The sequence below is a fragment of the Capra hircus genome, chromosome 2 (assembly GCF_001704415.2).
Source record: "Capra hircus breed San Clemente chromosome 2, ASM170441v1, whole genome shotgun sequence".
In the NCBI taxonomy this organism is placed as follows: domain Eukaryota; kingdom Metazoa; phylum Chordata; class Mammalia; order Artiodactyla; family Bovidae; genus Capra; species Capra hircus.
The window spans coordinates 109,516,259-109,543,822 of NC_030809.1; the positions used below are offsets into that span (position 1 = coordinate 109,516,259).

Genomic DNA, 27,564 nt, shown 5'->3' on the forward strand with positions numbered 1-27,564 from the left:
TGAACCTCAATTTGAGTATATAAATCATACTGTAAAACAAAATAATAACCTTCCAAATGTGTTACTAGTACTATTAATGGCATACTATTAAAATAATTTTGGGCATCACAGTAGATTTACTTTGCAGGTATGAGTTTAAATTGTTTGTAAAAGGTTTTATAAAAATGACTAATAATGAAATATAAATAATTACATTTTCTTTGTCCTTTTTTATACAGAAGATACACAGGAGCCATGATGTAGATCAACTTAGATCAAGGACATACAATGTGTTGAGTGTAATGGATATTATGATAATATAATATACATATAAATGACTGACTTACTGTTGGTATGGTTATTGTCACAGAAATGTCAATCATTTTGTCAATGATGACCAATACGCAAAAGCTTGCACATTTTTTAGTGGAGGTTTGAAGTAATATATATACAAATTCAGGAGTATAACTTGATAGTCTAATAGGTTTAGATTAGGGAGGTGGTTCTATCCAGGCAGAGAACAGCATAAAGAAAATCATGAAGAAAAAAGAAAAAAGAAAAGCATGAACACATATTGGGAATCAAGAATTCAGTAGTTCAGAATTCCTGACCATTGGCAAATAACGCAATATAACATTAGAGTTCTGGGGTAACCTGGCTTTGTTGGGGTCATGAAGAGTCGGACACGACTGAGCGACTTCACTTTCACTTTTCACTTTCATGCACTGGAGAAGGAAATGGCAACCCACTCCAGTGTTCTTGCCTTCAGAATCCCATGGATGGGGGAGCCTGGTGGGTTGCCGTCTATGGGGTCGCACAGAGTCGGACATGACTGAAGTGACTTAGCAGCAGCAGCAGCAATAATGATACTGAAGTCTTTTAAAGTTTAGGGAAGAGACACTGAAGTAAGGTAAATGTAACCAGAGTGATACACTTAGGAGTCATCAGTTTGTTTCTAATTTGATCTGACTGGAGACCAGTGGAGCTGTTGTCATTGAGAAGAAAAGTGACCTGATTTCTCCCATGACTACCGTCAAAACACAGGGGCCAAAGCTATTACAAAGAAATCTAGGCGTCTCAGTAGGAAGACATGAGGTGATGGGTACATAGCCTTCCTCTCACGCCCCACTAACCTTTGCCGTCCCCATCAAAACTGGGATTCACCCACTTCGCATAATCCGCTGCCAAACTCATATACAAAACATCAGCTCAATCCAATCGAGCAAGAATGCATATAGTTTGGATGTGATACCTTAAGAAAATGAACTTTTTTTGAGGATAGCATACTATTCCTAATGGCATAGATTAATTGCTCATGAGTCTAGTCACAAATTGAGAATTTTTGTGTTTCACTAGGTTACATGAGCAGCGTTATCCTTTTCAGTGACAGAATAAAACATCATTTAATAATGCATTCTTTATGATGCCTAGGAAAACATCCTACAGAACATCTTGTATATAAGCCATAATGTTTCACTTTATTTTGCATAAGCTTGAAATCTGAAGTGGACTCCATAACTTCTTTATGATAAGAAAATCCTTGCTCAACAAAGAACAAAGGAGTCCATAAATTCAACATTTCAGTATACAGATTAAATATTTTAAAATAAAATGTTATATAGTAACATTAAAACTCTCTTATAGCTCCTCTATATTTTAAAGTAAATTAATGGAGACGGCAATGGCACCCCACTCCAGTACTCTTGCCTGGAAGATCCCACGGACGGAGGAGTCTGGCAGGCTGCAGTCTATGAGGTCAATGAGAGTTGGACACGACTGAGCAACTTTACTTTCACTTTTCACTTTCATGCATTGGAGAAGGAAATGGCAACCCACTCCAGCGTTCTTGCCTGGAGAATCCCAGGGACAGAGGAGCCTGGTAGGAGGCCGTCTATGGGGTTGCACAGAGTCGGACACGACTGAAGTGACTTAGCAGCAGCAGCAGCAGCAGCATAATAAACACTGCTCAGGAACTTGTGACATGTATCTAATAATTGTCTTCACACAGAAATTAAGGAAAAGGCAGAGTTAAGGAATAAATCAAACACTTGGAATAGGACAAATATAATTATTCCTCTCCTTAAAGCCTTTTTGCTTAAGATCAATTTTCTAGTAGTTGTACTTGGAAAGTTGTTGCTAAGTGCAATAATTTTGCTTCAAGATAGGAATATATTTCAATAACATCAATTGCTATTTAACTGAACAAAGAGTAAAATGTTTGCACTGAAGCATATTTTTATGCTATGTAAAATCTAGATTTTAGATTTTTTAAATCTTAAGATTATAAAGTATATTTTGGCTTAGTGAATATCTTCCTAATAAGTTGTATCTTTTCTTTACAAAAGAAAAGACAACATCTTAGGACATCTAAAATACTGTAGACACTCAATGAAGATGAAAGCTGACACCTTAGAGCAGTGGTCCCCATCCTTTTTGGCACCAGGGACCAGTTTTGTGGAAAACAATTTTTCCATGGATCAGGAGTGGGGGGAGGTTTCAGGATGATTCAACCACATTGCATTTATTGTGCATTTTATTTCTATCACTGTTACTTCAGCTCTACCTCAGATCATCAGACATTAGATCCTGAAGGTTGGGTATCCCTGCCTCAGAGGAAAATTTCTTTTTATTACCCATGAACTTTCAACATTAATAAAGGCAACCATTTTTAAAAGGAGATGGGTGGAGTAGGGAGAAGAGATGACTCAGTGACATACGGATAACAACTAGTTTTTTATTCTTGTTTTGACTCTTCTGTGCTCCTTTGCTATCCAGAATATTCATTGTTTCACTAGGCTCTAATGTTACACATTTCCCCCTAAGGCCTTAATAGGTATTTTTAAAAGGAGCAGGGAGGCAAGAGTGGTCCAACAAATGGTGCTAGATACTGCCCAAGGCAATCTACCAATTCAGTGCAATCCATATCAAAATAACGATGACATTTTACACAGAACTAGAACAAATAATTTTAAAATTTGTATGGAAACATGAAAGACACTGAATAGCCAAATAATCTTGAGAAAGAACAACAGAGTTGGAAAAATCACACTCCCTGACTTCAGACTATACTACAAAGCCACAGTTATCAAAACAGTATAGTACTATTATAAAAACAGACACATAGATCAACAAAACAGAATAGAGAGCCCAGAAGTAAACTCACACTGCAGCCAATTAATCTACAACAAAGAAGGCAAGACTATACAATGGAGAAACATAAGTCTCTTCAATAAGTAGCACTGGGAAAACTGTACAGCTGCGTGTAAAAGAATGAAATTAGAACGTTCTCTAACACCATATACAAAAATAAACTCAAAATGGATTAAAGATCTAAATTTAAGACCAGAAACAATAAAACTCCTAAAACTCCTATCATTTATACTGATCGACATAAATCATAGCAATATTTTTGTGAATCTGTCTCCAAAAGCAAAAATAAACAAATGGGACCTAATTAGACTTAAAAGCTCGTGCACAGTAAAAGAAACCATCCAAAAACCAAAAAGACAATCTATGAAATGGGAGAAAATATTTTCAGAGATATAACCAATAAGAAGTTAATATCTATATCTATATCTATATTTTTTAACCAAAACAAAAATAATGAAAAAAAATCTGCTGTGATAGAAAGCAAACAACTTGTTTCCAGGATTTGAAGTTAATTTCAAAAGGGCAAGAAAAAACTTTTCAGGGTGATGGAAATGGTCTGTAGCTTCATAATGGAAGTGGTTACATGGATGCATACACTTGTCAAAATTCATCAAAGAGTACACTTAAAATAGGTACATTTTATTATATGTAAATGATATCTCAATAAAATTGATTTTAAACGTAAAAACACACAAAAGAAACTTTACTTATGAAGGCAGGAGAAAAAAAGAGTCTGGGAAACAAAGAATATGAGGGTCCAGTTAAAAGGACCAAAAAATAGTCATTTCAAACTTCATTTCAAAGGTCCTACTGAGATGTCAGTGTATTAATTTAATAGTGCTATAATAAACTGTCACCACCCTAGATGTTTAAAACAATACAAACATAATGTTTCACAGTGTTTTCTGTGGGTCAAGAATCTTGGCAGAGTTATTTCTCAGGGTCTTACCTGAAATCATATGTCAGCAGGGATGTGATCTCATCTGAGGTTTGGGGACCTCTTCGGGGCTTATTCAGGTTCCTTGGCAGAATTGGTTCCTTGTGGGTGGATGACAGGAGTTACTGTTTTCTTGCTGGCTCTTAGCTCTTAAAGGTGGCCCTCAGCTCCTAGCTATGTAGATTTATCACAACTTGGAGACTATTTCATTAAAGCCAGCAAGAAAATCTAGTTTCAGGGCTCACCTGATAAGTTCAGGCCCACCAAGGACAGTGTCCCTTTTTCCTAATTCAAAGAGCATTAATTGCGTCTGCAAAACTCTTTCATCTTTGCTACATCAGTCTAACCATAGAACTGATACCCTTTCATATTCATGCGTTCTTCCACATTCAAGGGGGAGGGATTACATAAGGTATGTATACCAGGAGTGGGAATCTTAGAGGCCACCTGGGACTATGCCTATGGCCCTCAACAATTCATGCCTCTCGCAAAGGAAAACAAAAGACAACAACAACAAAAAATGTTCTCTCCTTCCCAGGGTTTCTCTCTCATCACATTACAGCATCAGTTCAAAACCCAGGATCTCCCTCTATGATCCACCTCCCAGAATACTGGAAATAAAAGCAAAAATAAACAAATGGGATCTAATTAAAATTAAAAGCTTCTGCACAACAAAGGAAACTATAAGCAAGGTGAAAAGACAGCCTTCAGAATGGGAGAAAATAATAGCAAATGAAACAACTGACAAACAACTAATCTCAAAAATATACAAGCAACTCCTACAGCTCAATTCCAGAAAAATAAATGACCCAATAAAAAAAATGGGCCAAAGAACTAAATAGACATTTCTCCAAAGAAGACATACGGATGGCTAACAAACACATGAAAAGATGCCCAACGTCACTCATTATCAGAGAAATGCAAATCAAGACCACAATGAGGTACCATTTCACACCAGTCAGAATGGCTGCGATCCAAAAGTCTACAAGCAATAAATGCTGGAGAGGGTGTGGAGAAAAGGGAACCCTCTTACACTGTTGGTGGGAATGCAAACTAGTACAGCCACTATGGAGAACAGTGTGGAGATTCCTTAAAAAACTGCAAATATAACTGCCTTATGACCCAGCAACCCCACTGCTGGGCATACACACCGAGGAAACCAGAATTGAAAGAGACACATGTACTCCAATGTTCATCGCAGCACTGTTTATAATAGCCAGGACAGGGAAGCAACCTAGATGTCCATCAGCAGACAAATGGATAAGAAAGCTGTGGTACATATACACAATGGAGTATTACTCAGCCATTAAAAAGAATACATTTGAATCTGTTCTAATGAGGTGGATGAAACTGGAGCCGATTATACAAAGTGAAGTAAGCCAGAAAGAAAAAAAAACAGTATACTAACACATATATAGGGAATTTAGAAAGATGGTAATGATAACCCTGTATGCGAGACAGCAAAAGAGACACAGATGTAAAGAACACACTTTTGGACTCTGCGGGAGAGGGAGAGGGTGGGATGATTTGAGAGAATGGCACTGAAACATGTATACTATCATGTAAGAAACGAATCGCTAGTCTAGGTTTGATGTGGGATACAGGATGCTTGGGGCTGATGCACTGGGATCACCCAGAGAGATGATATGGGGAGGGTGGTGGGAGGGGGGTTCAGGGTTGGGAACTCATGTACACCTGTGGCGGATTCATGTCAATGTATGGCAAAACCAATACAGTATTGTAAAGTGAAAAAAAAAAAAAGAAAGAAAAATCCAGGATCTCATCCTCGAAATCATTTACATCTGAGCAAATGAAGCTCCTGAATATTCACAGGAAGGACTGATGCCGAAGCTGAAGCTCCAATACTTTGGCCACCTGACGTGAAGAGTCGACTCATTAGAAAAGACCCTGATGCTGGGAAAAATTGAAGACAAAAGGAGAAGAGGGTGACAGAACAAAGATGGTTGGATGGCATCACCAACTCAATGGACATACGTTTGCGCAACTAAGGAAGATAATGAAGGACAGTGAAGCCTGGAATGCTGCAGTCCATGGGGTCACAAAGACACAGACAGGACTCATGGACTGAACGACAATAACAATAAATGAAGCTCCTGGCTATAAGCCATTAAGTACATTTCCTTGAAGCACAATTCCCCTTGGTGACCTGTGAAACTTAAGACACCAGCGCTCCCAAGACTCCCATCATACAACGGTGGGGCAGTCAGAGGAGAACAGAGACATTCCACTTCAACAGGGGGTTAGAGCGGAAGGTACAAGTGAAGGACGGGCATATAACAATTCTGACATCCACCTGTGCAAATGTTGGGGTTTTATTGCTTAAGTTTTAAGATCTGGGAATAATCTTCCAGGGCTCTCAGACTTTCTACGTTATCCTTGCTTTTTCATTAAATGTAGCACATGTTTACAGGTGAGTAAAAAAAAAAAAAAAAAAGTTGTTTTTTTTTTTTTGCCACGTCCTGTAGCTTGCAACATCTTATTAATAGGTCTCCGATCAGGGATCAGACCCGGGGCCCTCAGTACTGGAAGCGCAAAGTCTTAACCAGCAGACGGCCAGGGAAATTTCTTAAGTTTGAATTTTTTGACAGGGTAGAGAAATGGAAAGAGTGGTTGCGACGAGCTCTAAGGAGGCGAGGAAGGTCACTCAGAAGTCAAGCACCAGCTCCTGGCCAGGGGCCAGCTCGGCTTCTTTGAGTCGCAGAATCCTGCCTGGAGCCTCAAATCCTCAAATCCGACAAGGCCGGGAAAGCGCGACGTTACCTCGAGGAAGTTTGGGCCTCGGCGCCTTCCGTAGACGTCGTGACAGAAGCGACTGGTTGCCTTGGAGCCGGCGGGACGCCACCCGGCCTCCACCGCTGTGGTCAGCATGTCGGTGCTGGATGCGCTTTGGGAGGACCGGGATGTCCGCTTCGACGTTTCCTCACAGTGAGTCGCCAAGATTCCCCAGGGGCCTGGAGCCTGTAGGAGGCGTCGCAACGCGATTTCCCGACCCGCGGACGGAGTCTACGACCCCGCGGCTCACGGGCCTATCGAGGGTGGGAGGAGGTTGTCGCTGCTGGGCTCGCCTCAAGAAACCCCAGACTGACCGGGGCCCTGCGGCCCTCCCGAGGCCCCACAGCCGGGGCTCTTCTAGGTTGTACGCCGTTTCGGTCCCGTAAAATCCTAGGGCTTGGCTTGGCCCGGGTAATCTATCAGGAAGCTTAGCCCAAACACGGCCGGGACCGCCGAGGGCTTGGGCGTCTAGAACACCCCAGTGAACTTGCCGTGCCAGTTTCTTATGGTGGAGGGAACCTGGGGCAGCGACTCAGGAAACGAGGATTCTAAAACTAGGTCTAAAATAAGGACATACATTGTGGGCCCTTAGAAAAATGACTTCATTCTAAAGCTTGAGTCTCCGAAGGAAGAGGGAGTAAGCATTCTCCAGAATCCCCCAGCATGCAAACTTTATTCCCATGGTAAGCTTCCAAATCACCAACAGTAAGAAGGAACCTCCTTTTGAAGTCTCGCAAACAGAAATCCTGTTTTAGGAAATTTAATGTTTTAAAGAATAGTTAGAAACTTCCTACCAGCATTCCAGGAAAAAATGCCCATTGGGTATTCAGTTTAGTCGCTCAGTCACGTCCGACTCTTTGCGACGTCATGGACTGCAGCACTCCAAGCTTCCCTGTCCACCACCAACTCCCGCAGCCTACTTAAACTCATGTCCATTGCGTTGGTGATGCCATCCAACGTTGAGTGTTAAGTATTGAAAAATAGTAAAATTAAGGTTTTTAGTAATGGTTTGCTGCTTTTTAGCCACTTCTTATGTTCTTTATTATGAACAGAATTTTCTTCGGTGGAAAAAATGAAATATTAATTTCCCAGACTTAGTTGTGGCTAGATGTCTATTACTGAGATGGTCTTGGATCGTTTAAGACAGTTGTGAGAGAAGGGAATTTATGTGACAGTAATATGTTGCACACATTCTTTGACTTTTTCTATTACCCTGGAAAGTTCTTAATCAAGCAAAGGTCCATTTCATGAACGTTTTCAGTTTATTAAACATTTATAAAATCCTTGGTATGTGCTGGTTACTGTGCTGTTAACTGGGGCTTCCCAGGTGGCACTACTACTACTACTACTAAGTCACTTCAGTAGTGTCCGACTCTGTGCGACCCCAGAGACGGCAGCCCACCAGGCTCTCCCGTCCCTGGGATTCTTCAGGCAAGAACACTGGAGTGGGTTGCCATTTCCTTCTCCAATGCATGAAAGTGAAAAGTGAAAGTGAAGTCGCTCAGTTGTGTCCGACTCTTAGCGACCCCATGGACTGTAGCCTACCAGGCTCCTCCATCCATGGGATTTTCCAGGCAAGAGTACTGGAGTGGGGGGCCGTTGCCTTCTCCTCAGGTGACGCTAGTGGTAAAGAACTCGCCTGCCAACGCAGATGTAAGAGAAGCAGGTTGGATCCCTGGGTGGGGAAGAACCCCTGGAGGTGGAAATGGCAGCCCACTCCAATATTCTTGCCTGGAGAATCCCATGGTGGGAGATGCAAAAAATTTAAATATAAAGATACAAAATAATAGGAAATGACACCACCCCACCCCACCATTCTAGTGCAGGGATACATACAGACAACTATTTGAAATGTGGTAAATACCATCATTGAAAAAAATGAACAAAAAGCTGGAAGATTATAGAAACAAAAAAGTCCATTATTCCTAGGGAAGGCCTCAAAAAATAATCTGAATTGAGCCCTGATGAATGAGCAGGGCCTTGCTAGAGGAGACAGGAGGAGAGTATTCCAAAATCTCATTGGCTAGAAGGCAGGATCTGGCAAGTAGAGGGAAGAGGTGCAAATAGAAAGGTAAATTAGCCAGATTATGAAATATTCAGTTGAGGATTTTGGACTTCCTTCTTCTAGGCATTGGGATAACTTACTTGTCTTTGAAGCAGGAACTTGATATGATCATGTCTGTATTTCCAATAGATAATTGAGTTAGCTTTATTGAGAATGTGTTACAAAGCTCCACCACATATTCTGCTGAGTTTTTCTTTTTCTTTTTTATGGACACTCTAGATTGCATTCTGTCAGTCAGCAACCTATTCTTCGTTCTTTATTTTCTTGTGTCTCCTTTATCTGATTTTTTACCAAGTCCTACTGTTGCCTGGAAAATCTCATAGACAGAGGAGCCTGTGGGCTGCAGTCCATGGGGTTGCCAAGAGTTGGACACGACTGAGAGACTTCACTTTCACTTTTCACTTTCATGCATTGGAGAAGGAAATGGCAACCCACTCCAGTGTTCTTGCCTGGAGAATCCCAGGGACGGGGGAGCCTGGTGGGCTGCCGTCTATGGGGTCGCACAGAGTCAGACACAACTGAAGCGACTTAGCAGCAGCAGGAATGTTGCTTTGCCTTAATCCATTCCTTCTGTAACTACATGACCTCTTTGCTCTATACAGAAACCTCTGGGGCTTCTCCACTGTACACCAGGTAAAACCCATATCTGTCTGACTGGCATTCTAGTTCTCCATAATCTGGTTTGTTCTCACTTATCCTATTGTATTTTTCACTCTCTCTTAACATGTACCTTCTTCCCCAGCCAGGCCAGTCTCCCCACATTCTCTTATCATTTCTTACTTCTAAGGTCTTTAATCATGGATTCTCTTCTCTCTCTCTTATTTCTCTAAATGCTCTCTCTTTATTTCTGGCTTCGCTGCATGTCCCTGGTCACTCCAGGCCCCACTTGGTCACCAGGTCCTTAAAGTTCTTGCAAAGCTTATTTTCAGATGGCTGAGCATTCGGTACTGTATCGTTTACACTTTTGCCTGTTTTATATACAGATGTCTTTTCCCTCCCACGATTGTAAGCGGATGTTGTAGCTAAAATATTAAAGCCTTTATATTTATTTTAGACAAATGAAAACAAGACCTGGAGAAGTCCTTATTGATTGTTTAGATTCAGTTGAAGACACCAAAGGAAATAATGGGGATAGAGGTGAGTGTATTTCTAATGTATTTTATGTTTCTGGTTTAAATGTAAAATGTTAAGTTGTATTAGCTGGAGAATAAGACATGAAACAGCATTATATGTTGCTTATGGTTCCTGATACTATTGTAGTAAGTTCTTCTGTGAACAGATCTCAGTTAACCTAGTTCAAGTGATCCATCTCGTTTCTGTTTGACCCCAGCTGATGGGTGCAGTCCGGAAGACCATTCTTCTGTGGTCTTGTGGGAACTTTACACTCTAGCCATGCTGGGTGACTTACTGTTTGTCAAACATATCATGTAATGCTCCAGTTTCCCTTGAGATGCCTTCCTTTGTTTTTAGAATCTCCTATTGCATCTCATTCTGGCATTCACACAGGCTTCAGTCAGTTCAGTTCAGTCGCTCAGTCGTGTCCAACTCTTTGCGACCCCATGCTTAGTTTCTCTGATTTTAGATAGTCTAGGGGTTTTTTCATGGAGGAAGGAGTATGTCATGGCTATAGATTACTCATCAAAAGAATCCCATGGTTATAATTTGGTGAAGAAATGCTGTGTTAAACAAAGTTGTTGTTGTTCAGTCACTAAGCCATATCAGACTCTCTGCGACCCCTTGGACTGCAGCATGGCAGACTTCCCTGTCCTTCACTATCTCCTGGAGTTTGCTGAAACTCATGTGCATTGAGTTGGTGATGACATCTAACCATCGCATCCTCTGTTTCGGTGAACCTGCCTGCCAGTGCAGGAGACCTAAGAGGTGTGGGTTTGATCCCTGGGTCGGGAAGATCCCCTGGAGGAGGGCATGGCAACCCACTCCAGTATTCTTGCCTAGAGAATCCCATGGACAGGAGCCTGGTGGGCTACCATCCATAGGGTTGCAAAGAGTCAGACATGACTGAAGCAACATAACACACACACAATGGTATTTTATATTTCTAAGACATATAGTTTACCATGCATAGATTTACTTGATTTTTTTTTTTTGCCTTGGGGCATCTATAGGGACTACTGTTCTATAGGATATACTTTGAGAAATGAAGCTTATCTAACTTTGAGCATATTTCAGTGTAAGAACATCAGTTTGAGGCTAAAGATGAAAAGCATAAGCCTTTAACAGACTTCAGCCTAGCTATAACTACATATGAGGAAAAAATTTGTTCATAGGGAAAAAAAAGGCTCATTTAAATGAGAACTGCTAAGAGAGCACTCATATGGCAGGGATTCATGTGTATATGAGAGTTCTTTGAGAAATGTAATTTCACTGAATGGCTTAGTAATTATACTGTCTCTCACACATACTCAGTTGGACGCATATGACCTGCTAGGACCCCCGGAACAGCTTCTATCAAGAAAAGAAAAAGTACAAACTTTTCTCGTTTATCAGTTGAGTCAAACCAAGCTGTTGGCAGTGAATACCTGTATTTTTTCTGTCAACTGTCAGATTTTGTTTCTCTGGGATTCTCAATCACATATTGTATACCTTACCTAGAATCTATATGCTCAATCAATATTGTCAATTAATAAATGTGTGAAAAACATCTACAAGTGTTGCTGTTGTTGCTGGGCCAGAAGTTTCATGTCCATCTCATTCAGTATTGCAGAAGTGGGTCTTTAGGTAAGGTAACCTGATGTTCTGTTTGTTTGCTTTTAGGTAGACTCTTAGTAACAAATTTAAGAATTATCTGGCACTCTTTGGCATTACCCAGAGTCAATCTCTGTAAGTATCTTTGTTAGAAAGCATGCAAGAAAAAGTAACTTGTCACATCAGCTTGCACAGTGGCTCTTGAAACCAAAAAAAAAAAAAGCTATACCATGAAATATGTGAAAAGTTTTGATTGATAAAAACTTAAGAAATCCTAGACTAACCACAGACTGCATGAGAATGCAAAAGAAATGTTTTTGCCATCTGTCCGCTTTGTCTCTTGGATGCTTATAAGATTAATGCTTTTACATTGATTTTTGGTTTTGTTTTTTCCTCTGCTTTGAAGTTTTCTATAACCTGTTTCAAGGGAGATCTAAATTCTAATAAAAAGGACAACCTTTCATTGTGTTTCACTTGTTTTTTAAACTATTGTAGATTATCCAGCTAGACTTTATTTTTGTTTGTTCAAAAGAGGCCGAATTAGCTTTATATTTCTTTTAATTATTTAACTTATTTGTAGATATTTCTTAAAATTTTTTAAAGTTGTGTTTTTATATATATTTGAATTTTTAAGCTTAGAGTTCTATGTGTGTGTGTGTGTGTGTGTGTGTATATATATATATATATATATATGTTTTTTTCCCCTTAGTTCATTGTATCATGTTCTTTAAATTCTTTACTTTTGAATTTTAGCTATTGGTTACAACTGCATATTGAATATTACAACAAGGACTGCTAATTCTGTAAGTCAGAAAAATCTTATTGAAATATATATAGTGAGGAAATAGTAGATATCTGAGATTGATGTTTGTTTTCACTGTAAATAAGAAATTGCTCTTAAAATTTGTCCTTACAGAAATTACGAGGCCAAACTGAAGCTCTTTATGTACTAACAAAATGTAACAATACTCGTTTTGAGTTTATATTTACGAATTTGGTTCCTGGAAGTCCTAGACTTTATACTTCTCTGATTGCAGTACACAGGTATGGTAATACTTGATAGATTATTGAATATTTTTAAGGTAATTTTATGGTATAAAGGTTTAGAGGATAAAGTTTTGACATATAGCGCTGCCTTCCTCCAAGGTCTGTTGCAGACTTCCCAAAGATACATAGAACATGTTGCATTACTGTTTAATAAACACTTTGAAGGTCTTTCCTGGTGGCTCAGCTGGTAAAGAATCCGCCTGCAATGTGGGAGACCTGGGTTCAATCCCTGGGTTGGAAAGGTCCCCTGGAGAAGGGAACAAGTTACCCACTCCAGTATTCTGGCCTGGAGAATTCCATGGACTTTAGGGTTGCAAAGAGTCAGACACGACTGAGCAACTTTCACTTTCACTTTGAAGTTATTTATAAAACACATAAAACTGTTAAATTAGCTACCAAGATAGTTAAAAAATGAAACAGAGAGTTCATTCAACTTAATTCATCAAATTAAGATTATTCCAAATAATCTTGGTAAATTGAATAATTCAATTAAGGAATTAAGATTATTTTTCTAACAGTAGAAGGCATGATTGGGTGATTTCTCTAAAGAGTTTTGGGTTTTTGTTTAGCTATTCTCTTCTTTACTACCTCAGCTCTTTTTTTTTTTTTTTTTGAACCAGCCCTAATTAGTGTGGTTTTCTTAAAAGTTTGGCTAAGATGCCAGGCCAGGAGAAAAAAAGTATATACACAAGATATTTTTTTACATGCAGATATATAGTATGTGTATGTGTGTGTGTGTGTGTGTGTGTGTGTGTATACATATATACATACATATACATACATACATACACACATACATATATACATACATATACATATATATATATATATACACACACACATATATACTGTTGTTTTAATTTGAATTCCTTTTATTACTAGTGATGTTGAAATTTTTCATACTCTTTGGCTATGTATATAGTTTTCTGTTGTAAATTTCTTAATTTTACTGTTATGTGTATTGCAAATTTATTAGTTTCCTAGTTATTTTTTAAAATTTTGTTGATGACTTTTTAATGGATAATGGTTTGATTTTCTTGGAGATATAATTCACATAACATGAAATTTACCATTTTAAAGTTTACAATTTAGTAATGTTAGTATATTCACTACTACTCAATTCCAGAATATTTTCAGTACCCCCAAAAGAAACCCTCATAGTAGTCACTCCCTATTCCCTCCTCCCTGTGGCTCTTGGCAGCCACTGGTTTACTTTCTGTCTCTGTGGATTTGCCTATTCTGGGAATTTCATATAAATGGAATCACATAACATAGTGGCGTTCTGTGTCTGACCCCTTTCACTTATGTGATGTCTTCAGACATGCTGCATGCTGTGTCATATATCAGTACATCTCTCCTTTTTATAGTGGAATAAGATTCCATTCTATGGACACATGTTTTGTTTATCCACTCATTAGCTGATGGACATTTGGGTTGTTTCCACTTCTTAGCTATTAGGAATAATGCTTCTATGAACAAGCATGTACAAGTTTTTGTGTGAAAGCATGTTTTTTTAAATTCTCTTGAGCACATACCTGATTCATATCTCTTTATTTCACTTAGAGAAGTAATATGAAATGGAGTATGAAGGGAGCCAGGAAGCTCCTTTTTCTTAATAGTATAAAAATGTTGGGTGTTTCCCCAAAACAATTTATAGATAAATAATTTCCATTTTTTCCACTGGTTAAATATTGCTGTTTACAGTCCTAAAGGAAATTAAGATTTATGGGCAAATGCTAAAATTCTGCTTTTTCATAATTCATATATTAGAAGATTAAAGTAACACTCATTAGTTTAACAATACATGTTATAACTTATATAAATGACATTTAAAGTTGTTCAGGCCAGGAAAACACTTTAGCTTTGATAAAAGGGTAAATTAGCTTGTATTTTGTGGAGTTAAAATTAGAATTAACCAAAAGTTAATCAGAATTTTCTTCTGTTTTTATTATTTATCAGTAGGGAAACACAGAAAGAAAAAGTCTAGGAATTTATTATGCAGACACACACAGATACATACTCTGTCTTAGAGTTCCTTTTGGAGTTGGTACAGATTCATTCTGATTTTCTGTATATAGGTAGATGTGGGCATAAATTTTCAGGTTTCAGTGGAAAAGTAATTGTACTCCTATTTATGTTAAGAGAATAATTGTGCTTTTACCTAAAACAGAGAAATGAAGGGAAGCTTTTTGATAGAAAAATTAATATTCATGTCTATTTTTACAAGCATTGTTTTTCAGCTTAAAGAAAAAATTTGCTTCTTCTCATTTGTGCCATACTATTAGACATCTCGAATTTAGGTTACTGAGATAAAATTTGTAAATACTACACTGAAATGACAAATATAGTACAAAAGACTATAATCACCAAAACTTATCAACCAAAAGCAATTTTTTAAACTTACCTTAATAGCTATTTGAGTGATGTACAAATGTGTATTTTTGTAGATAAATAGGCATAATCTAAGAAAACCACATTTTCAGTTTGAATTAATCTTTTATTCTTTTTTTATAGAGCATATGAAACTTCTAAAATGTATCGTGATTTTAAATTGAGAAGTGCTCTAATTCAAAATAAGCAACTAAGATTATTACCACAAGAAAATGTCTATAATAAAATCAATGGAGTATGGAATTTATCAAGTGATCAGGTACCATGCAAAGAACTAATGAACTTTTTGGGGCAGTGCTTTCTTTGGTAATCATTTTTCCATTTATGATTGGATTTGTATATTATTTAACTCTTAATATTAGCATTATAGCTCTTGATATAAATATAGTCTGATTTTCATAATCTTATACTCTTTTTAGCAACAGTTGTTTTATGTAAACTTTAGAGCTTAAATAGACCTTAGAGGATCATCTAGTCCAGTCTCTTACTATTCACTTACAGATGAAGAACTTAGGCCCTAAAGACTAAGGTGACTTCCACAGTCTCGCTCTTTCTCCCTTACTACACTACCCTCCACAGCAAAACTTAGGCTAATTGAGGTGAGTCATAGGGTGGACTGTCATGGAAGCCTTTTAATCCAGTCTTTATGGAATTAAACGTGTTAACTCACTTGGTGACTCCTACATCCATTATTGTAACTTTTCATTTCCTCTTGAAATTATAACCAGATGAAACATATAAGCAACTAATAGTTGGAACAAGAAACAAATCCATTTTTAGAAAAAAATTGTCTCTTACTAAGAATAGTTTCCAGCCTTCATGGGTGTTACAGCCTAGTTTCAGCTGATAACCACTGTGGTAAAACATTGTGATAGAAGAGCTCTTGCTAAACATGGAATCATAAGCTTAAATTGTGAGTAAGCTTTGCTCACTTGAAAAGTTCTAGTTGTGGACTATGATAAATATGTTATAGGATATAGACAGCTCCACATCTGAGTAACTCATAATGCTCAATTCTGGTATTTTATGCTGCTGTGACAATCAGAATTATTCTCATGTTTAGAAAATAAAGAGTAAGTATTCAGACATGATCACTGATGTCCCTCTCATCATTCTCCTTCACAGGGAAATTTAGGAACCTTTTTTATTACCAATGTGAGAATTGTGTGGCATGCAAATATGAATGACAGTTTTAATGTCAGTATACCATATCTGCAAATTGTAAGTACATGCATTTCGATGACCTTATTTTAATGTAGAATAAATAATTTCTATTCAACAGTTAACAGGACTTTGGGGATTAGATGAGTTCTTTCTTCCCCTTTTTAAGTGACAGCAGTTTAGCTGAGAGCATACTTTTTAAATGTTGATAATCAGAAAAGACCCAATTGTATTTACAATCAAGGGAAACAGCACCATTATCAGCTTACATTTCTCTCTTCATTAAGAGAAAAATATACTGGATTCTGGGCTTCCCAGGTGGCTCAGTGGTAAAGAATCCACCTGCCAATGCAGGAAGCGTAGTTTCAACCCCTGGGTCGGGAAGATCCCCTGCAGAAGGAAATGGCTACCCACTCCAGTATTCTTGGCTGGAAAATCCCATGGACAGAGGAGCCTGGTGGACTACAGTCCTCAGGATTGTAAAAGAGTTGGACATGACTTAGCAACTGAGCATGCATGCACATACTGGATTCTGAAAGCTTAAATAGCACAGATGCAGAAGAGAAACTTATGGTTATTGGAAGGTAAGGGGGAAGGACAAATTGGAAAGCTGGGATTGACACATGCACACTAATGTATATGAAGTGAAGTGAAGTGAAAGTCGCTCAGTCGTGTCCAACTCTGTGACCCCATTGACTATATAGTCCATGAAATTCTCCAGGCCAGAATACTGGAGTGGGTAGCTTTGCCCTTCTCCAGGTGATTTTCCCAACCCAGGGATCGAACCCAGGTCCCCCACATTGCAGGTGGATTCTTCACCAGCTGAGCCACAAAGGAAGCCCAAGAATACTGCAGTGAGTAGCCTATTCCTTCTCCAGCGGATCTTCCCAACCCAGGAATTGAACCAGGGTCTCCTGCATTGCAGGCAGATTCTTTTACCAACTGAGCTATCAGGGAAGCCGCCAGTGTATATAAAATAAATAAGGACCTACTGTATAGTACAGAGAACTCTTAGTACTCTGTAATGGTCTATATGGGAAGGGAATCTGGAGAAGAGTGGGTATATGTATTTGTATGGCAGATTCATTTTGCTGTGTACCTGAAATTGGCACAACCTTGTAAATTAAGTATACCTCAATAAATTTTTTTTCTCAATAAATTTTTAATTTTAGATACTTATCACACAGATTAAGGTGATTTTTCTTAGATTTTATTCAAAGTACTTTCCAGGGCAGCTTATAGAAAAACTTGAACAACCTTTTTGGCCAACCCAATATATAGTGTTCTTTGGCATGGCTCACTGACTCACACACTTTATGGCTTGCTACTTTCTGCTCAAACCCTTTTAAAGCCAGAATAGATTCATTGATTCTGTGAATGAAGTGTTTTTATTGTATTCAGATACAGCCTGTAGTATAAGTTGGATTCATACCACAGGTTTGGTGAAAGGAATCAAGATGGCTTTTATTGATAATGATTTTAGCTTAAATTAAATTAAAGCTGTTAGAATTTAGAATAAGAACTATTTACATCTGAGATCAGTTTGTTTTGGGAGTGGATAAAAGTGATTCTTTTAACTCTGCACTGCTTTAATGGTAAGTGTGTGATTCAGTGAAACAAATCGTAAACTCCAGTAAGCTGAAGGATTTCATTTTATATATTTAAAAAACTGCTCATCAGATCCCAGTGCAAATTAGATGAAACATAAAAATAGTTAATAAAAACCCTGTAAGGTTATCCTGTGATGATCACCCTTATTGTAGAATATAAGTAGTCTTAAGACTAAACAGTTTCATTAATAAATGTTTATTGAGTATTAGATGTAATGTATGTGATACCTGGAAAGTTTATTTTTATGAAAGATTTCTTGACCTGTGAGAAAGATAATTATTTGTAAAATATTCCCAAGCCTATCTTTTGCTAAGTTGTTTTATATGTGAATTACTTTAAAGTATCTGATCATTGATTTGCCAAATAGTGAGCACTTACCCTGTGCTCAGTAATGAAAGTCGTGAACCAGAACACAGTTTCTGCCTTTAAGAAGCTTCCAGTCTGGTGGAGAAAAGCAATACATTAAGCAAAAAAATGTAGGATCTGATAGGAAGAAAATTATTTCTGGTCATCTAAAGAAATATAAGAATTAACACCATAGCTAGGAAAATGTGAGAGTCTACACAGGCATTTGATATAATTGATGTTAGTATTGTTCATTGCTGTTTTACATTGTATTTACATATGCTATAGTTTGCTCAGCCTCTATTATGCTGAAAACTTAATTACTGAGTAGTAAACAACCTGTGCTTTCTGTTCTTCAAGTAGTGTACTTTTTGTTTTTTTAAGAATACAGTTGCCAAATATGGACTCCGGAATGAATTCAGCCTGGCCTAAACAACTTGCAATCTGATACTGCCAGTCTGTCACTGAGGCAATCATTTTCTAACTTCAGCTCTGTGCCTCAGCCATTGCCCTGACTCCACGCCTATCAGTTCAATTGCTCAGTCGTGTCCAACCCTTTGCGACCCCATGGACCGCAGCACGCCAGGCTTCCCTGTCCATCACCAACTCCCGGAGCTTACTCAAACTCATATCCCATTGAGTTGGTGATGGCATCCAACCATGTCATCCTCTGTCATCCCCTTCTCCTTCGACCTTCAATCTTTCCCAACATCAGGGTCTTTTCCATTGAGTCAGTTCTTCACATCAGGTGGCTAAAGTATTGGAGTTTCAGCTTTAGCATCAGTCCTTCCAATGAATATTCAGGACTGATTTCCTTTAGGACTAAATGGTTGGATCTTGCAGTCCAAGAGACTCTCAAGAGTATTTTCCAGCACCACAGTTCAAAAGTGTCAGTTCTTCAGTGCTCAGCTTTCTTTATGCTATAACCAACCTAGACAGCATATTAAAAAGCAGAGATGTTACTTTGCCAGCAAAGGTCCGTCTAGTCAAAGCTATGATTTTTCCATTCCTATAGATGTATACACACACACACACACACACACACACACACACACACACACACACATCTTCTTGCCAGTTTCTTTCTTGACAGCCTCTGTCAACCTCAGTCACCTGGTTACATTAGCTGTTCATAACCAGGATGCCACTGTTCTATGGTTCTTAACCAGGACTCTGTATACGCCTGGCAGGGTATGAAGTAATCTAAATGGAAGGCCAGGTTTTCATTACAGTTACCATTTAGTCTGTCTCTCTGTCTCTTTTTCTTTCTCACCTTACAGTACCCATCTTTTTCTGGGTATATGATACCCCATCACCTACCACAGACACTGTCCTTCTAGGGCCTTTGGTCTGCTGGTCATAATGTTAGATTCTGCATGGTTCTCTCTAACCCTACCAGTGAGTACATTCTGTGTCACTTTCTACCGGTCCTGCCTGTCGTTATGCTTCTGTCCCTCTACCCTTCTTCCAGGTCACTGGTGTCACTGCTCCTCTGCGAGCCAGGTTTCATCCTCACGTCACACTTAACGTGTGACCTATCCCAGGCTTCCCTGATGCCCAGTGATGAATACCCATACTTTCTCTTTTTTCTTCAGTAAATGGAATGGGAGTTCTTTTAGAATTTAGCCATCTATGATGTAAGAAACAGGAGGCACATGTGACTTTTAAAAACTAACCTAGCCTTAGAAACCACCAAAGACACTGGCTCTCCATAACTAAAAGATTGTTGGTCTTTGGTTTAAAATATTCAGGGAAGTTGTGGACTCCCTGAAGCAGGGAACATTTAAGTCAGAATTTTGTGCATATTTCAGCAGCATTGTCTTTGTATTACTTTACAAATTTGTTGCCTGTTTCCAATATGAGAATTTTTATTTACTTGATCTCCATGGGAGCGTGAGGAAAAAGAAAAGGGAAGAATTCTGTTTTTCAAACTATTAAAAGTAGTTACTATGTAAAAGTTGGAAAACTGCTGTTAAAACGTCACTACTGTCAGATAAAAACAAACATTTTTTTTTCTTTTTTGTTTTACATCTAGCGGTCAATAAAGATTAGAGATTCAAAATTTGGTTTAGCTCTTGTCATAGAAAGCTCTCAGCAGGTAAGATGTTTTATATTTTTATTAATCTTTAATAGATTTTAAAAACTGTATGACAGTCTATGTTTTTAGTTTTATTTATATAGCAACCAGTTTATATCCAAGAAGAATATTAGCTGTAACATGAGGTTAATTGTTCCCATGGAAAGACTCCTGCTTATGTTTCTTTACTGGGCAGACATATTAATTATGATTATGGTCGTGACATTATTTCAGTCTTTATACAACCCTATGATACAGTTACTATTTTTCCCCATTTTACAGTCAAGGAAACTGAGGCTTGGAGAAGTTAGGAACCTTGTCCATGGTCTTATAAGTAGTAAGCGGTAGAGCTAGCTTTTGCTTCTAGGTCTGACTGATTCACAAGACTGAGCAGCAAAGGTATACACAGAGACACACACCCTATTTGAGATTTTATACTACCAAACACAGGTTATACTGTATCTAGTTAGAAACTGCTGCGCCCCATTATGCCAGGCGTAATTTATACTTATAAATTTTTTGAAAGAGGTGTTTCTCTTCTGAATTCTAAATTTAAACAGGAATGTCTGCTCCTTTCCCCTGGCCTATAGATTGGTAGCTGCCATTTATTGAGTGTTTACTATATTCACAACAACATGATAACCATTTTATGGTTAGGAAATTAAAGCTTAAATGGGAATTCCCCAGCAGTTCAGTGGTTAAGAGTCAGCACTCTCACACTGCCACAACCTGGGCTCAATCTCTGGTCAGGGAACTAAGAGCCTGCAAGCCTCGTGGCACAGCAGAAAAAAAAAAAAAAAAAGAATCTCCCAACATCACACAGCTAGGAAGTTTGTTGTAAAACCAAGATTTGAGCCCAAAAACATATACTCTCACCCCAGAGCAAATTGCTCTCAACCATCACCATATGGGTACGTAATTTTTTTAATACTTTTTTCTCCAACAACAGGTATTCCATTCCCTTTTGTCTTTTAATATATAGTCTATTCATTTTCAACGTCAAGCTCAGGAAAAACTTAATTCCCTTGACCTTCATAATCTACAGTAGTGTATTTTTTTAATCTTGAAATATTACCTTTGATATTTACAGATGAATTTATGTGATATCTGGATACTTCAAAATAATTCTGAGTGGGTAAGGGGAGGAGATTTGGGGGATGGGAAAGTTAAAGATGGAACAGAGTTGGCCATATGTTGTTACTTTTTGAAGCTGGATGATAGCTACATGGACAGTTATTGTATTCTTCTATTTTTGTGTATGCTGGAAGTTTTTATAGTAAAAAATTTAATTTAAAAAATCAGCTTACATATTGTGTTCTGAAATAAGAACAGTTAGAACTGTAGTTTATCATATGTTGTAAATATGATTCCTCAGGCTTGTTTTCTGGTTTTTCATTATTTTTTCCTGTAGAGTGGAGGATATGTTCTTGGCTTTAAAATAGATCCTGTGGAAAAACTACAAGAATCAGTTAAGGAGATCAACTCACTTCACAAAGTCTATTCTGCCAATCCTATATTTGGAGTGGATTACGAGATGGAAGAAAAGGTATTTTGTTCAGTGTGTGATGTATAGAATTTGCTGAATTGTCTTTATATAATCTATAAACTTCAGTTAGCTTTATACACAATTTAATTTTTAACCATGTTTAAAATGATGAATATACAGACTCTGCTTAGTCGGTATGGCTGACTCTTATTTGTGCCTACCACCTGTCTTCTCCCTGGCTGCTTCACCATTCATTCCTGCCCGTCTATGTAGCAGTCTATGCAAAGATGTCCCCATATGCAAGGCTCTTCTGATGTACAGAGACTTAAATCTCTCGTTCTGATAACTTTATTTTTATTCTACTTCAGCCACCCATTAGCATTTGGTCAAACCTTACAGGCCTCACAAACACTATTTTCTTCCTCTAGTGACCACAATATAGCAACAGCAGGAGACTGCTTCATCAATGTGGCCTGTGTCAGTTCATATTTATCAGAGCCTCTTCCAAGTCAGTTATGAAATACTTTGAATATCACGCTTGCCTGTCTGTTCTTTGTCTTCCTCGTGACTTCTAGTTTCTGCCCCAGTCACTGCTCTCCGGGTCCATCATCTGTCTTTCGGCTTTACTCTTCAGCCTCTGCACGTGGGCCCCTCGTCATCTGGTGGTTCACTGGTGTCCTCCCAGCCACTCCATTAGAGACTCCTCACCATCTGCTCTGACAGCAGTACCCTTGCCAGGGACGCTCTGTCCCAGGCTCCCTTGCTGTCTGTTCTGTTGCTGAGGCCCTCACTGTCTGGTGTATTGCTGGTGTCCACCCACTCTTTCATCAGTATCCCAAACAGTACTACGCATGTCGAGCTATATCGTATATCACACATACTATCTGTCTCTTCTCCTGCTCTTGGACTACTACAGCAGGTGGCCAGGGAAGATCAAAAAGTTGGATTGGACAGCTAAGTACTAACTCATACCCTCTGACTTCAACTTCGTTGTGCTTCTTTTTTCTCTCCCTGTCAAATTCCATATATATCCCCTTCCCCTTCCAACTGAAGTTTGCCTTTGGGTTGTTGACACAGTATTGGACACTGTTCGGTATTTTATCCTTTTTTTTTTTTTTGGTATTTTATCTTTTTAGCCATCCTTTCTGCCTTCTTCCCAGCCTGCACGGCTTCCAGCATTCTCCCTTTCGCTCTGCCTCCTCTGTATATTCCTCAGCAATATCACTTGCTCCTCCAGTTTCTTCAGCTGGTACTTATGTAGATGACTCCCAGAGCTTCCTGACCTTGGCATACTCTCTCAGCTTTTCATGGTTCCAAGTATTATTGAATATTTTCACATAGATGAGCATTCAAATAACATGAATTGAATTTCTCCTTTAAAATTTTATCTTAGTAATTTAATCAATAACTTTCCAAATCAGTAAGATACAGTAGGACATGATTGAGTATCTCAAACTTGGCATACCTAAAATCTTGTCATTTTTTCTCAAAATCAAAATCCTACTAGTTTATCTATTTATTTACTACCTTATTGTCAAAGTCAGATGTGCTCAAAACCCTGGGATTTACCATTATTTATTTTTCCCGTTATCTCATTTTAAACATTCAGCCAATTATACCATCTTCTCCCCTGTCCCTATCCCTTTCTTTCCATTCAAACTGCAGTTTCCTTTGCTACTTTTGCTTGTAGAATAATGTTGTAGAACAAGCATGGTCCTTGGAACCTGACAATTCTGACTTCGATTCTAATTTCACCATTTATTTGTGATTCTAGGTGGATCTGAGCTTCAGTTTTCACATTATAAAATAAAGATAATCTCTTTCACAAAGTTATTGACTGTGTCCATAAAGTGGCCAGCACCTGGCAGACGCTGCTACCCATTCTCTTGCTACCTTTCATTTTTCCTTTTTCCCTTCTTTGGCCCTCAGTGTGTAATAACAGTTAGCCATAGTAACTCTCTGTGTCACTACATGTAAGTCCTACTCCAAAGACACCTGTTGAGGGAGGTCTTCCCTGACTATCCATCTACAACAACAACCCCTGTCACTTTTTTATCCCTTATTTTGCTTGTTTATTTGCTCTCTCGCTTGCTTGCTTTATTTTTGGTAACACTAATCAGTCTCCTCCACTATAAATAATGTTCACGAAGTCAGGGATTTCTGTCTATTTTCTTTAACCACTCTGTCTCCAGCAATCAAAAGTAGCACATACTAGACTCTTAGTGAATAGTCATAATTGTTGAATGACTGTGTTGAGTGCCTACTCTTTGTTGTTCACTGCTCTGAGAATTTTAAATGCCTCATCTCATTTAATCCTGCCAAAAACACTATGAACTGTATCATCATCGTTATTATAATCTCTATCTCACAGTTACGGAGACCGAGGCTTAGATAGGTTAATTTACTTATACACAGTCACAAGTTCTAAACGTGGTTGAAATACCAGCTGTTCTCAGACTAGGGAATCAGGTCAACCTCTTGTCAGCCCTCCTCCTACATCAACTCTCCCCCACAAATTACCCATAAATAGTCCACATTGTCTGAGCTGGTATTTAAAAATTTCAGTAGACTCCAGTCTACCTTCCCCACCTTATCTGCACAACCACAGTGTGGGTGATACTCCTTGGCATTGTTCAGTACAGTATTCCTGCTTAGCTCCTCTGCCTCGTGGGACTCTCATGTTCTGACCATATTGTATTATTCCTCTTCAGCCAGATCCTGTGGTTTCTCACCTTTGCTGATGCTGATCCCCTCTGCCAGGAATACCCTTTCCCCTAATCCTATCTGTGAAAATCATCCTTGTCCTAAAAGCCCTCAGTCACATGCCAGCCTTTTCTTCATGAAAGTTTCTGGTATGCACAAGCCAGAAGTTGTGCTGTCGCCAAACTCTCCTATTACAATAGACACTGCATTTGTTGCAGCTATTTTCTGTAGGTTGAACCATATGATATTATTAATATTTGACCATTTTAAAAAAGTAAAATGGCAATTTCTTATAGTTCAACTTGATATTTAGTTACTTATAATTGTTTTTTATCCTTCACTCCACTCCAACTATATTACACACCTTCTGTGGTAAGGGTGAAAACTTTATACTTTTGGTAGTACCAGCATGGGGGTTCCCAGGTGGTGCTAGTGGTAAAGAATGCGCCTGCCAAAGCAGGGGATGTAAAAGATGTGGGTTCAATCCCTGGGTCGGGAAGATCCCCTGGAGGAGGGCATGGCAACCCACTCCAGTATTCTTGCGTGGAGAATCTCATGGACAGAGGAGGTAGCCAGCATAGCACCTCATACACTAAAGATATTCAGATATTTGAAAAGTGAATTAATAGATATCAGTACTATATGTACTCTGCTTTACTTTTAGAATATTCCATACAAATCTTAGTTCTTTTTTTTTCACGAATTTCTTTTTTCACAAATTCTATTCAATGACTGCTTCAAGGAAACTTTAAAATATGCTATTATACAAGTTAGGTTTTAAACTACCAGAGAGTTTTTAACTATCAGAAAATCAGATAAAGCCCAATGAGAGTTTTTTTTCTTTATGAATATTTCTAAGTATCATATTAAGTTTGTGTAAATTTTTAATTTGAACTCTTTTGATGATACTAACATCAGATTTAAAAGCTTAGATTTAACTGACTCATTTTATTATTCATGTAAGTTTTAATAGAATATAAATTATGTAGTGATTTTTGTAAGACTTGAGTAGTTGGTAATTGTGATATCCTTTTACAGGTATTTACAACTCTTACAGCACATTCTACTAAAATTATTTATTTGTTTAATATGGTCTTATTGATGGAGTTTAACATCTACTGATTCTTTTTAACATCTACTGATTTTCAGCCACAGCCCCTTGAAGCTCTGACTGTCAAACAAATTCAAGACGATGTAGAGATAGACTCTGATGATCACACGGATGCTTTTGTGGTGAGCATTATGAAGGAGCATCACTAAATTTCTTGTGTTTTTCTTTTTTTTAACTCTGAGTCATGTTCAATTAAATAATGGTTTAAGTGTGTAAAATATCATCAAGCTTGAGACTTTTTAGAGTGTTTTAAACATGAGTTGGAGAATTTTTTTTTCCAAGGTAGGGAATTTTTTGTGTGAGAAAATACTTTTAAATTACCAAACTGGGAAATAATTTGAGAACATAACTTATTCAGAGGATTTCAGATATGTGAAAAGTGTTTTCATACTTTAAGATAATAGAATATGTTAAATATAGTTGACCTCCCTCCTTTTAATTTTATAGGTGTATTATTTTAAAATGGATTTCTATTTGAACAGTAAAATTTCTTGTTTGCCAATCTGTATTATTTAATAGCCAAAATAATAATAATGCTTTGTATATACTGTGGTCTATGAATCTGACTAGAATATTGCTCTGGGAAGGAAATTTTTAAGCTAAGTATAAGATAGTTAATTGTAAACTATTACAACCTCAGTGTGTGTGCATTTGCTGACACACTGAAGCACTTATTGCTTTGTTTTGTTTTGCCAGCATCTTTTAAGCCAAAAGTGGGGGTAAAATTTTATATCTGCTGAATCATTCTCTCATCTACTTTCAAGTTAACAATGCTAACTATTCACCAATTACAAAGCACAGTTTTAGCACTTAAATTTAGCATAACTCTTGAAGACATTAATATTGACAAAAGTGCATTCTGCTACCAGCTTTGTAAAGATAGGTGAGAAAACCATTAAAAACACAGTAACAGAATATAAAATACAGTTACTTCCAGAATTTTTCTGTAAGTTAATTACCTGTTCCTTAACCTCTTAACCTATTATGTGTCAAGTATGTGAAATATAATTTTCTTTGTCTTATAGGCTTATTTTGCCGATGGCAACAAGGTAAGGATATTTTACCTATAGTGTATGAAAAAAACTTTCTATATTCCAGTGTTCAGTATTCACACACTTATGTGAAACCTATTTTTTGTTTTTTTTTTTCCTCTTCCTTGCTCACCTTCTCTATTCCCATCTCATCCTCTTATCTCCCAAAAAGCAACAAGATCGTGAACCTGTGTTTTCAGAAGAACTGGGGCTTGCAATAGAGAAATTGAAGGATGGATTCACCCTGCAGGGACTTTGGGAAGTAATGAGTTGATCTTGAGTTGAGCTGAATTTCTATTTACAGATATCTCAAGATTAAAGATACTAGTCGCCTACTATAAGGCATGGAATAGTTTTTACATTTACAGAAAAAGCTTTTAAGAGAGTTTTTTAATGATTAAGAAAAAGATCATTTATCTAAGATTTTACTGCCAGTCTTCTAAAAAAATTATATTTGAAATTGTAACCGAAATCTTTCTGGTTTGTTGTAAATATGTTTATTTTGTACCTAGTACTTATAAATTATTAGTCTGTGGATATTAAAAGACTGTATTATATTGAGCTTAATAAAGAATTTATGCAGCACCATTAAATGTTCTGAAAATATTATTTTAAAGTATAAGACTCTTCTTATGGAGAAATCAAATACTGCTTTCTTAATTATAAAATTCTGGTTTAAATATATTTATCACAATGTAAGCCAACTCTAATATAAATTACAAACCTTAAGCTTACCATTTTTAGGTAATCATTTATGTAGAAACCAAAAATTATAGCTAACTTTGGAGGATATCAATTCCCTATGTAAAGTTTTGGGTACTGTTTGGTAAATAATTTCAATATCATTTTGGCAAGAATACATTTATAAGAAAATAACTTTAAATAGTTTGTAAATAAATAGTTCATTTATTGACTTTCTCTTTGTATTCCTTGATACTTCCTTGAAGTATTCAAAAGTTCAATATTTTCTG

At 37.6% G+C, this 27,564-nt stretch overlaps 1 protein-coding gene across 1 annotated transcript; it reads left to right on the top strand.

Moving 5' to 3' along the window:
* BBS5 (Bardet-Biedl syndrome 5) lies at positions 6,904 to 27,511 on the top strand. The gene is made up of 12 exons (XM_005676005.3): positions 6,904 to 7,012; positions 9,979 to 10,061; positions 11,700 to 11,765; positions 12,384 to 12,433; positions 12,547 to 12,674; positions 15,192 to 15,327; positions 16,194 to 16,289; positions 20,221 to 20,283; positions 21,674 to 21,808; positions 25,601 to 25,684; positions 26,588 to 26,611; positions 26,766 to 27,511. Exons 1-12 carry the CDS (start codon positions 6,954 to 6,956, stop codon positions 26,865 to 26,867), a joined length of 1,026 nt encoding a protein of 341 aa, XP_005676062.1. The 5' UTR covers positions 6,904 to 6,953; the 3' UTR covers positions 26,868 to 27,511.

Bases quoted from the DNA above. Each gene is read 5' to 3' on its own strand.
- BBS5 (XM_005676005.3), top strand. From the start codon at position 6,954: ATGTCGGTGCTGGATGCGCTTTGGGAGGACCGGGATGTCCGCTTCGAC. The intron at 7,013-9,978 runs GTGAGTCGCCAA...TATTTATTTTAG, and splicing joins CGCTTCGACGTTTCCTCACA to ACAAATGAAAACAAGACCTG. The intron at 26,612-26,765 runs GTAAGGATATTT...TCTCCCAAAAAG, and splicing joins ATTTTGCCGATGGCAACAAG to CAACAAGATCGTGAACCTGT.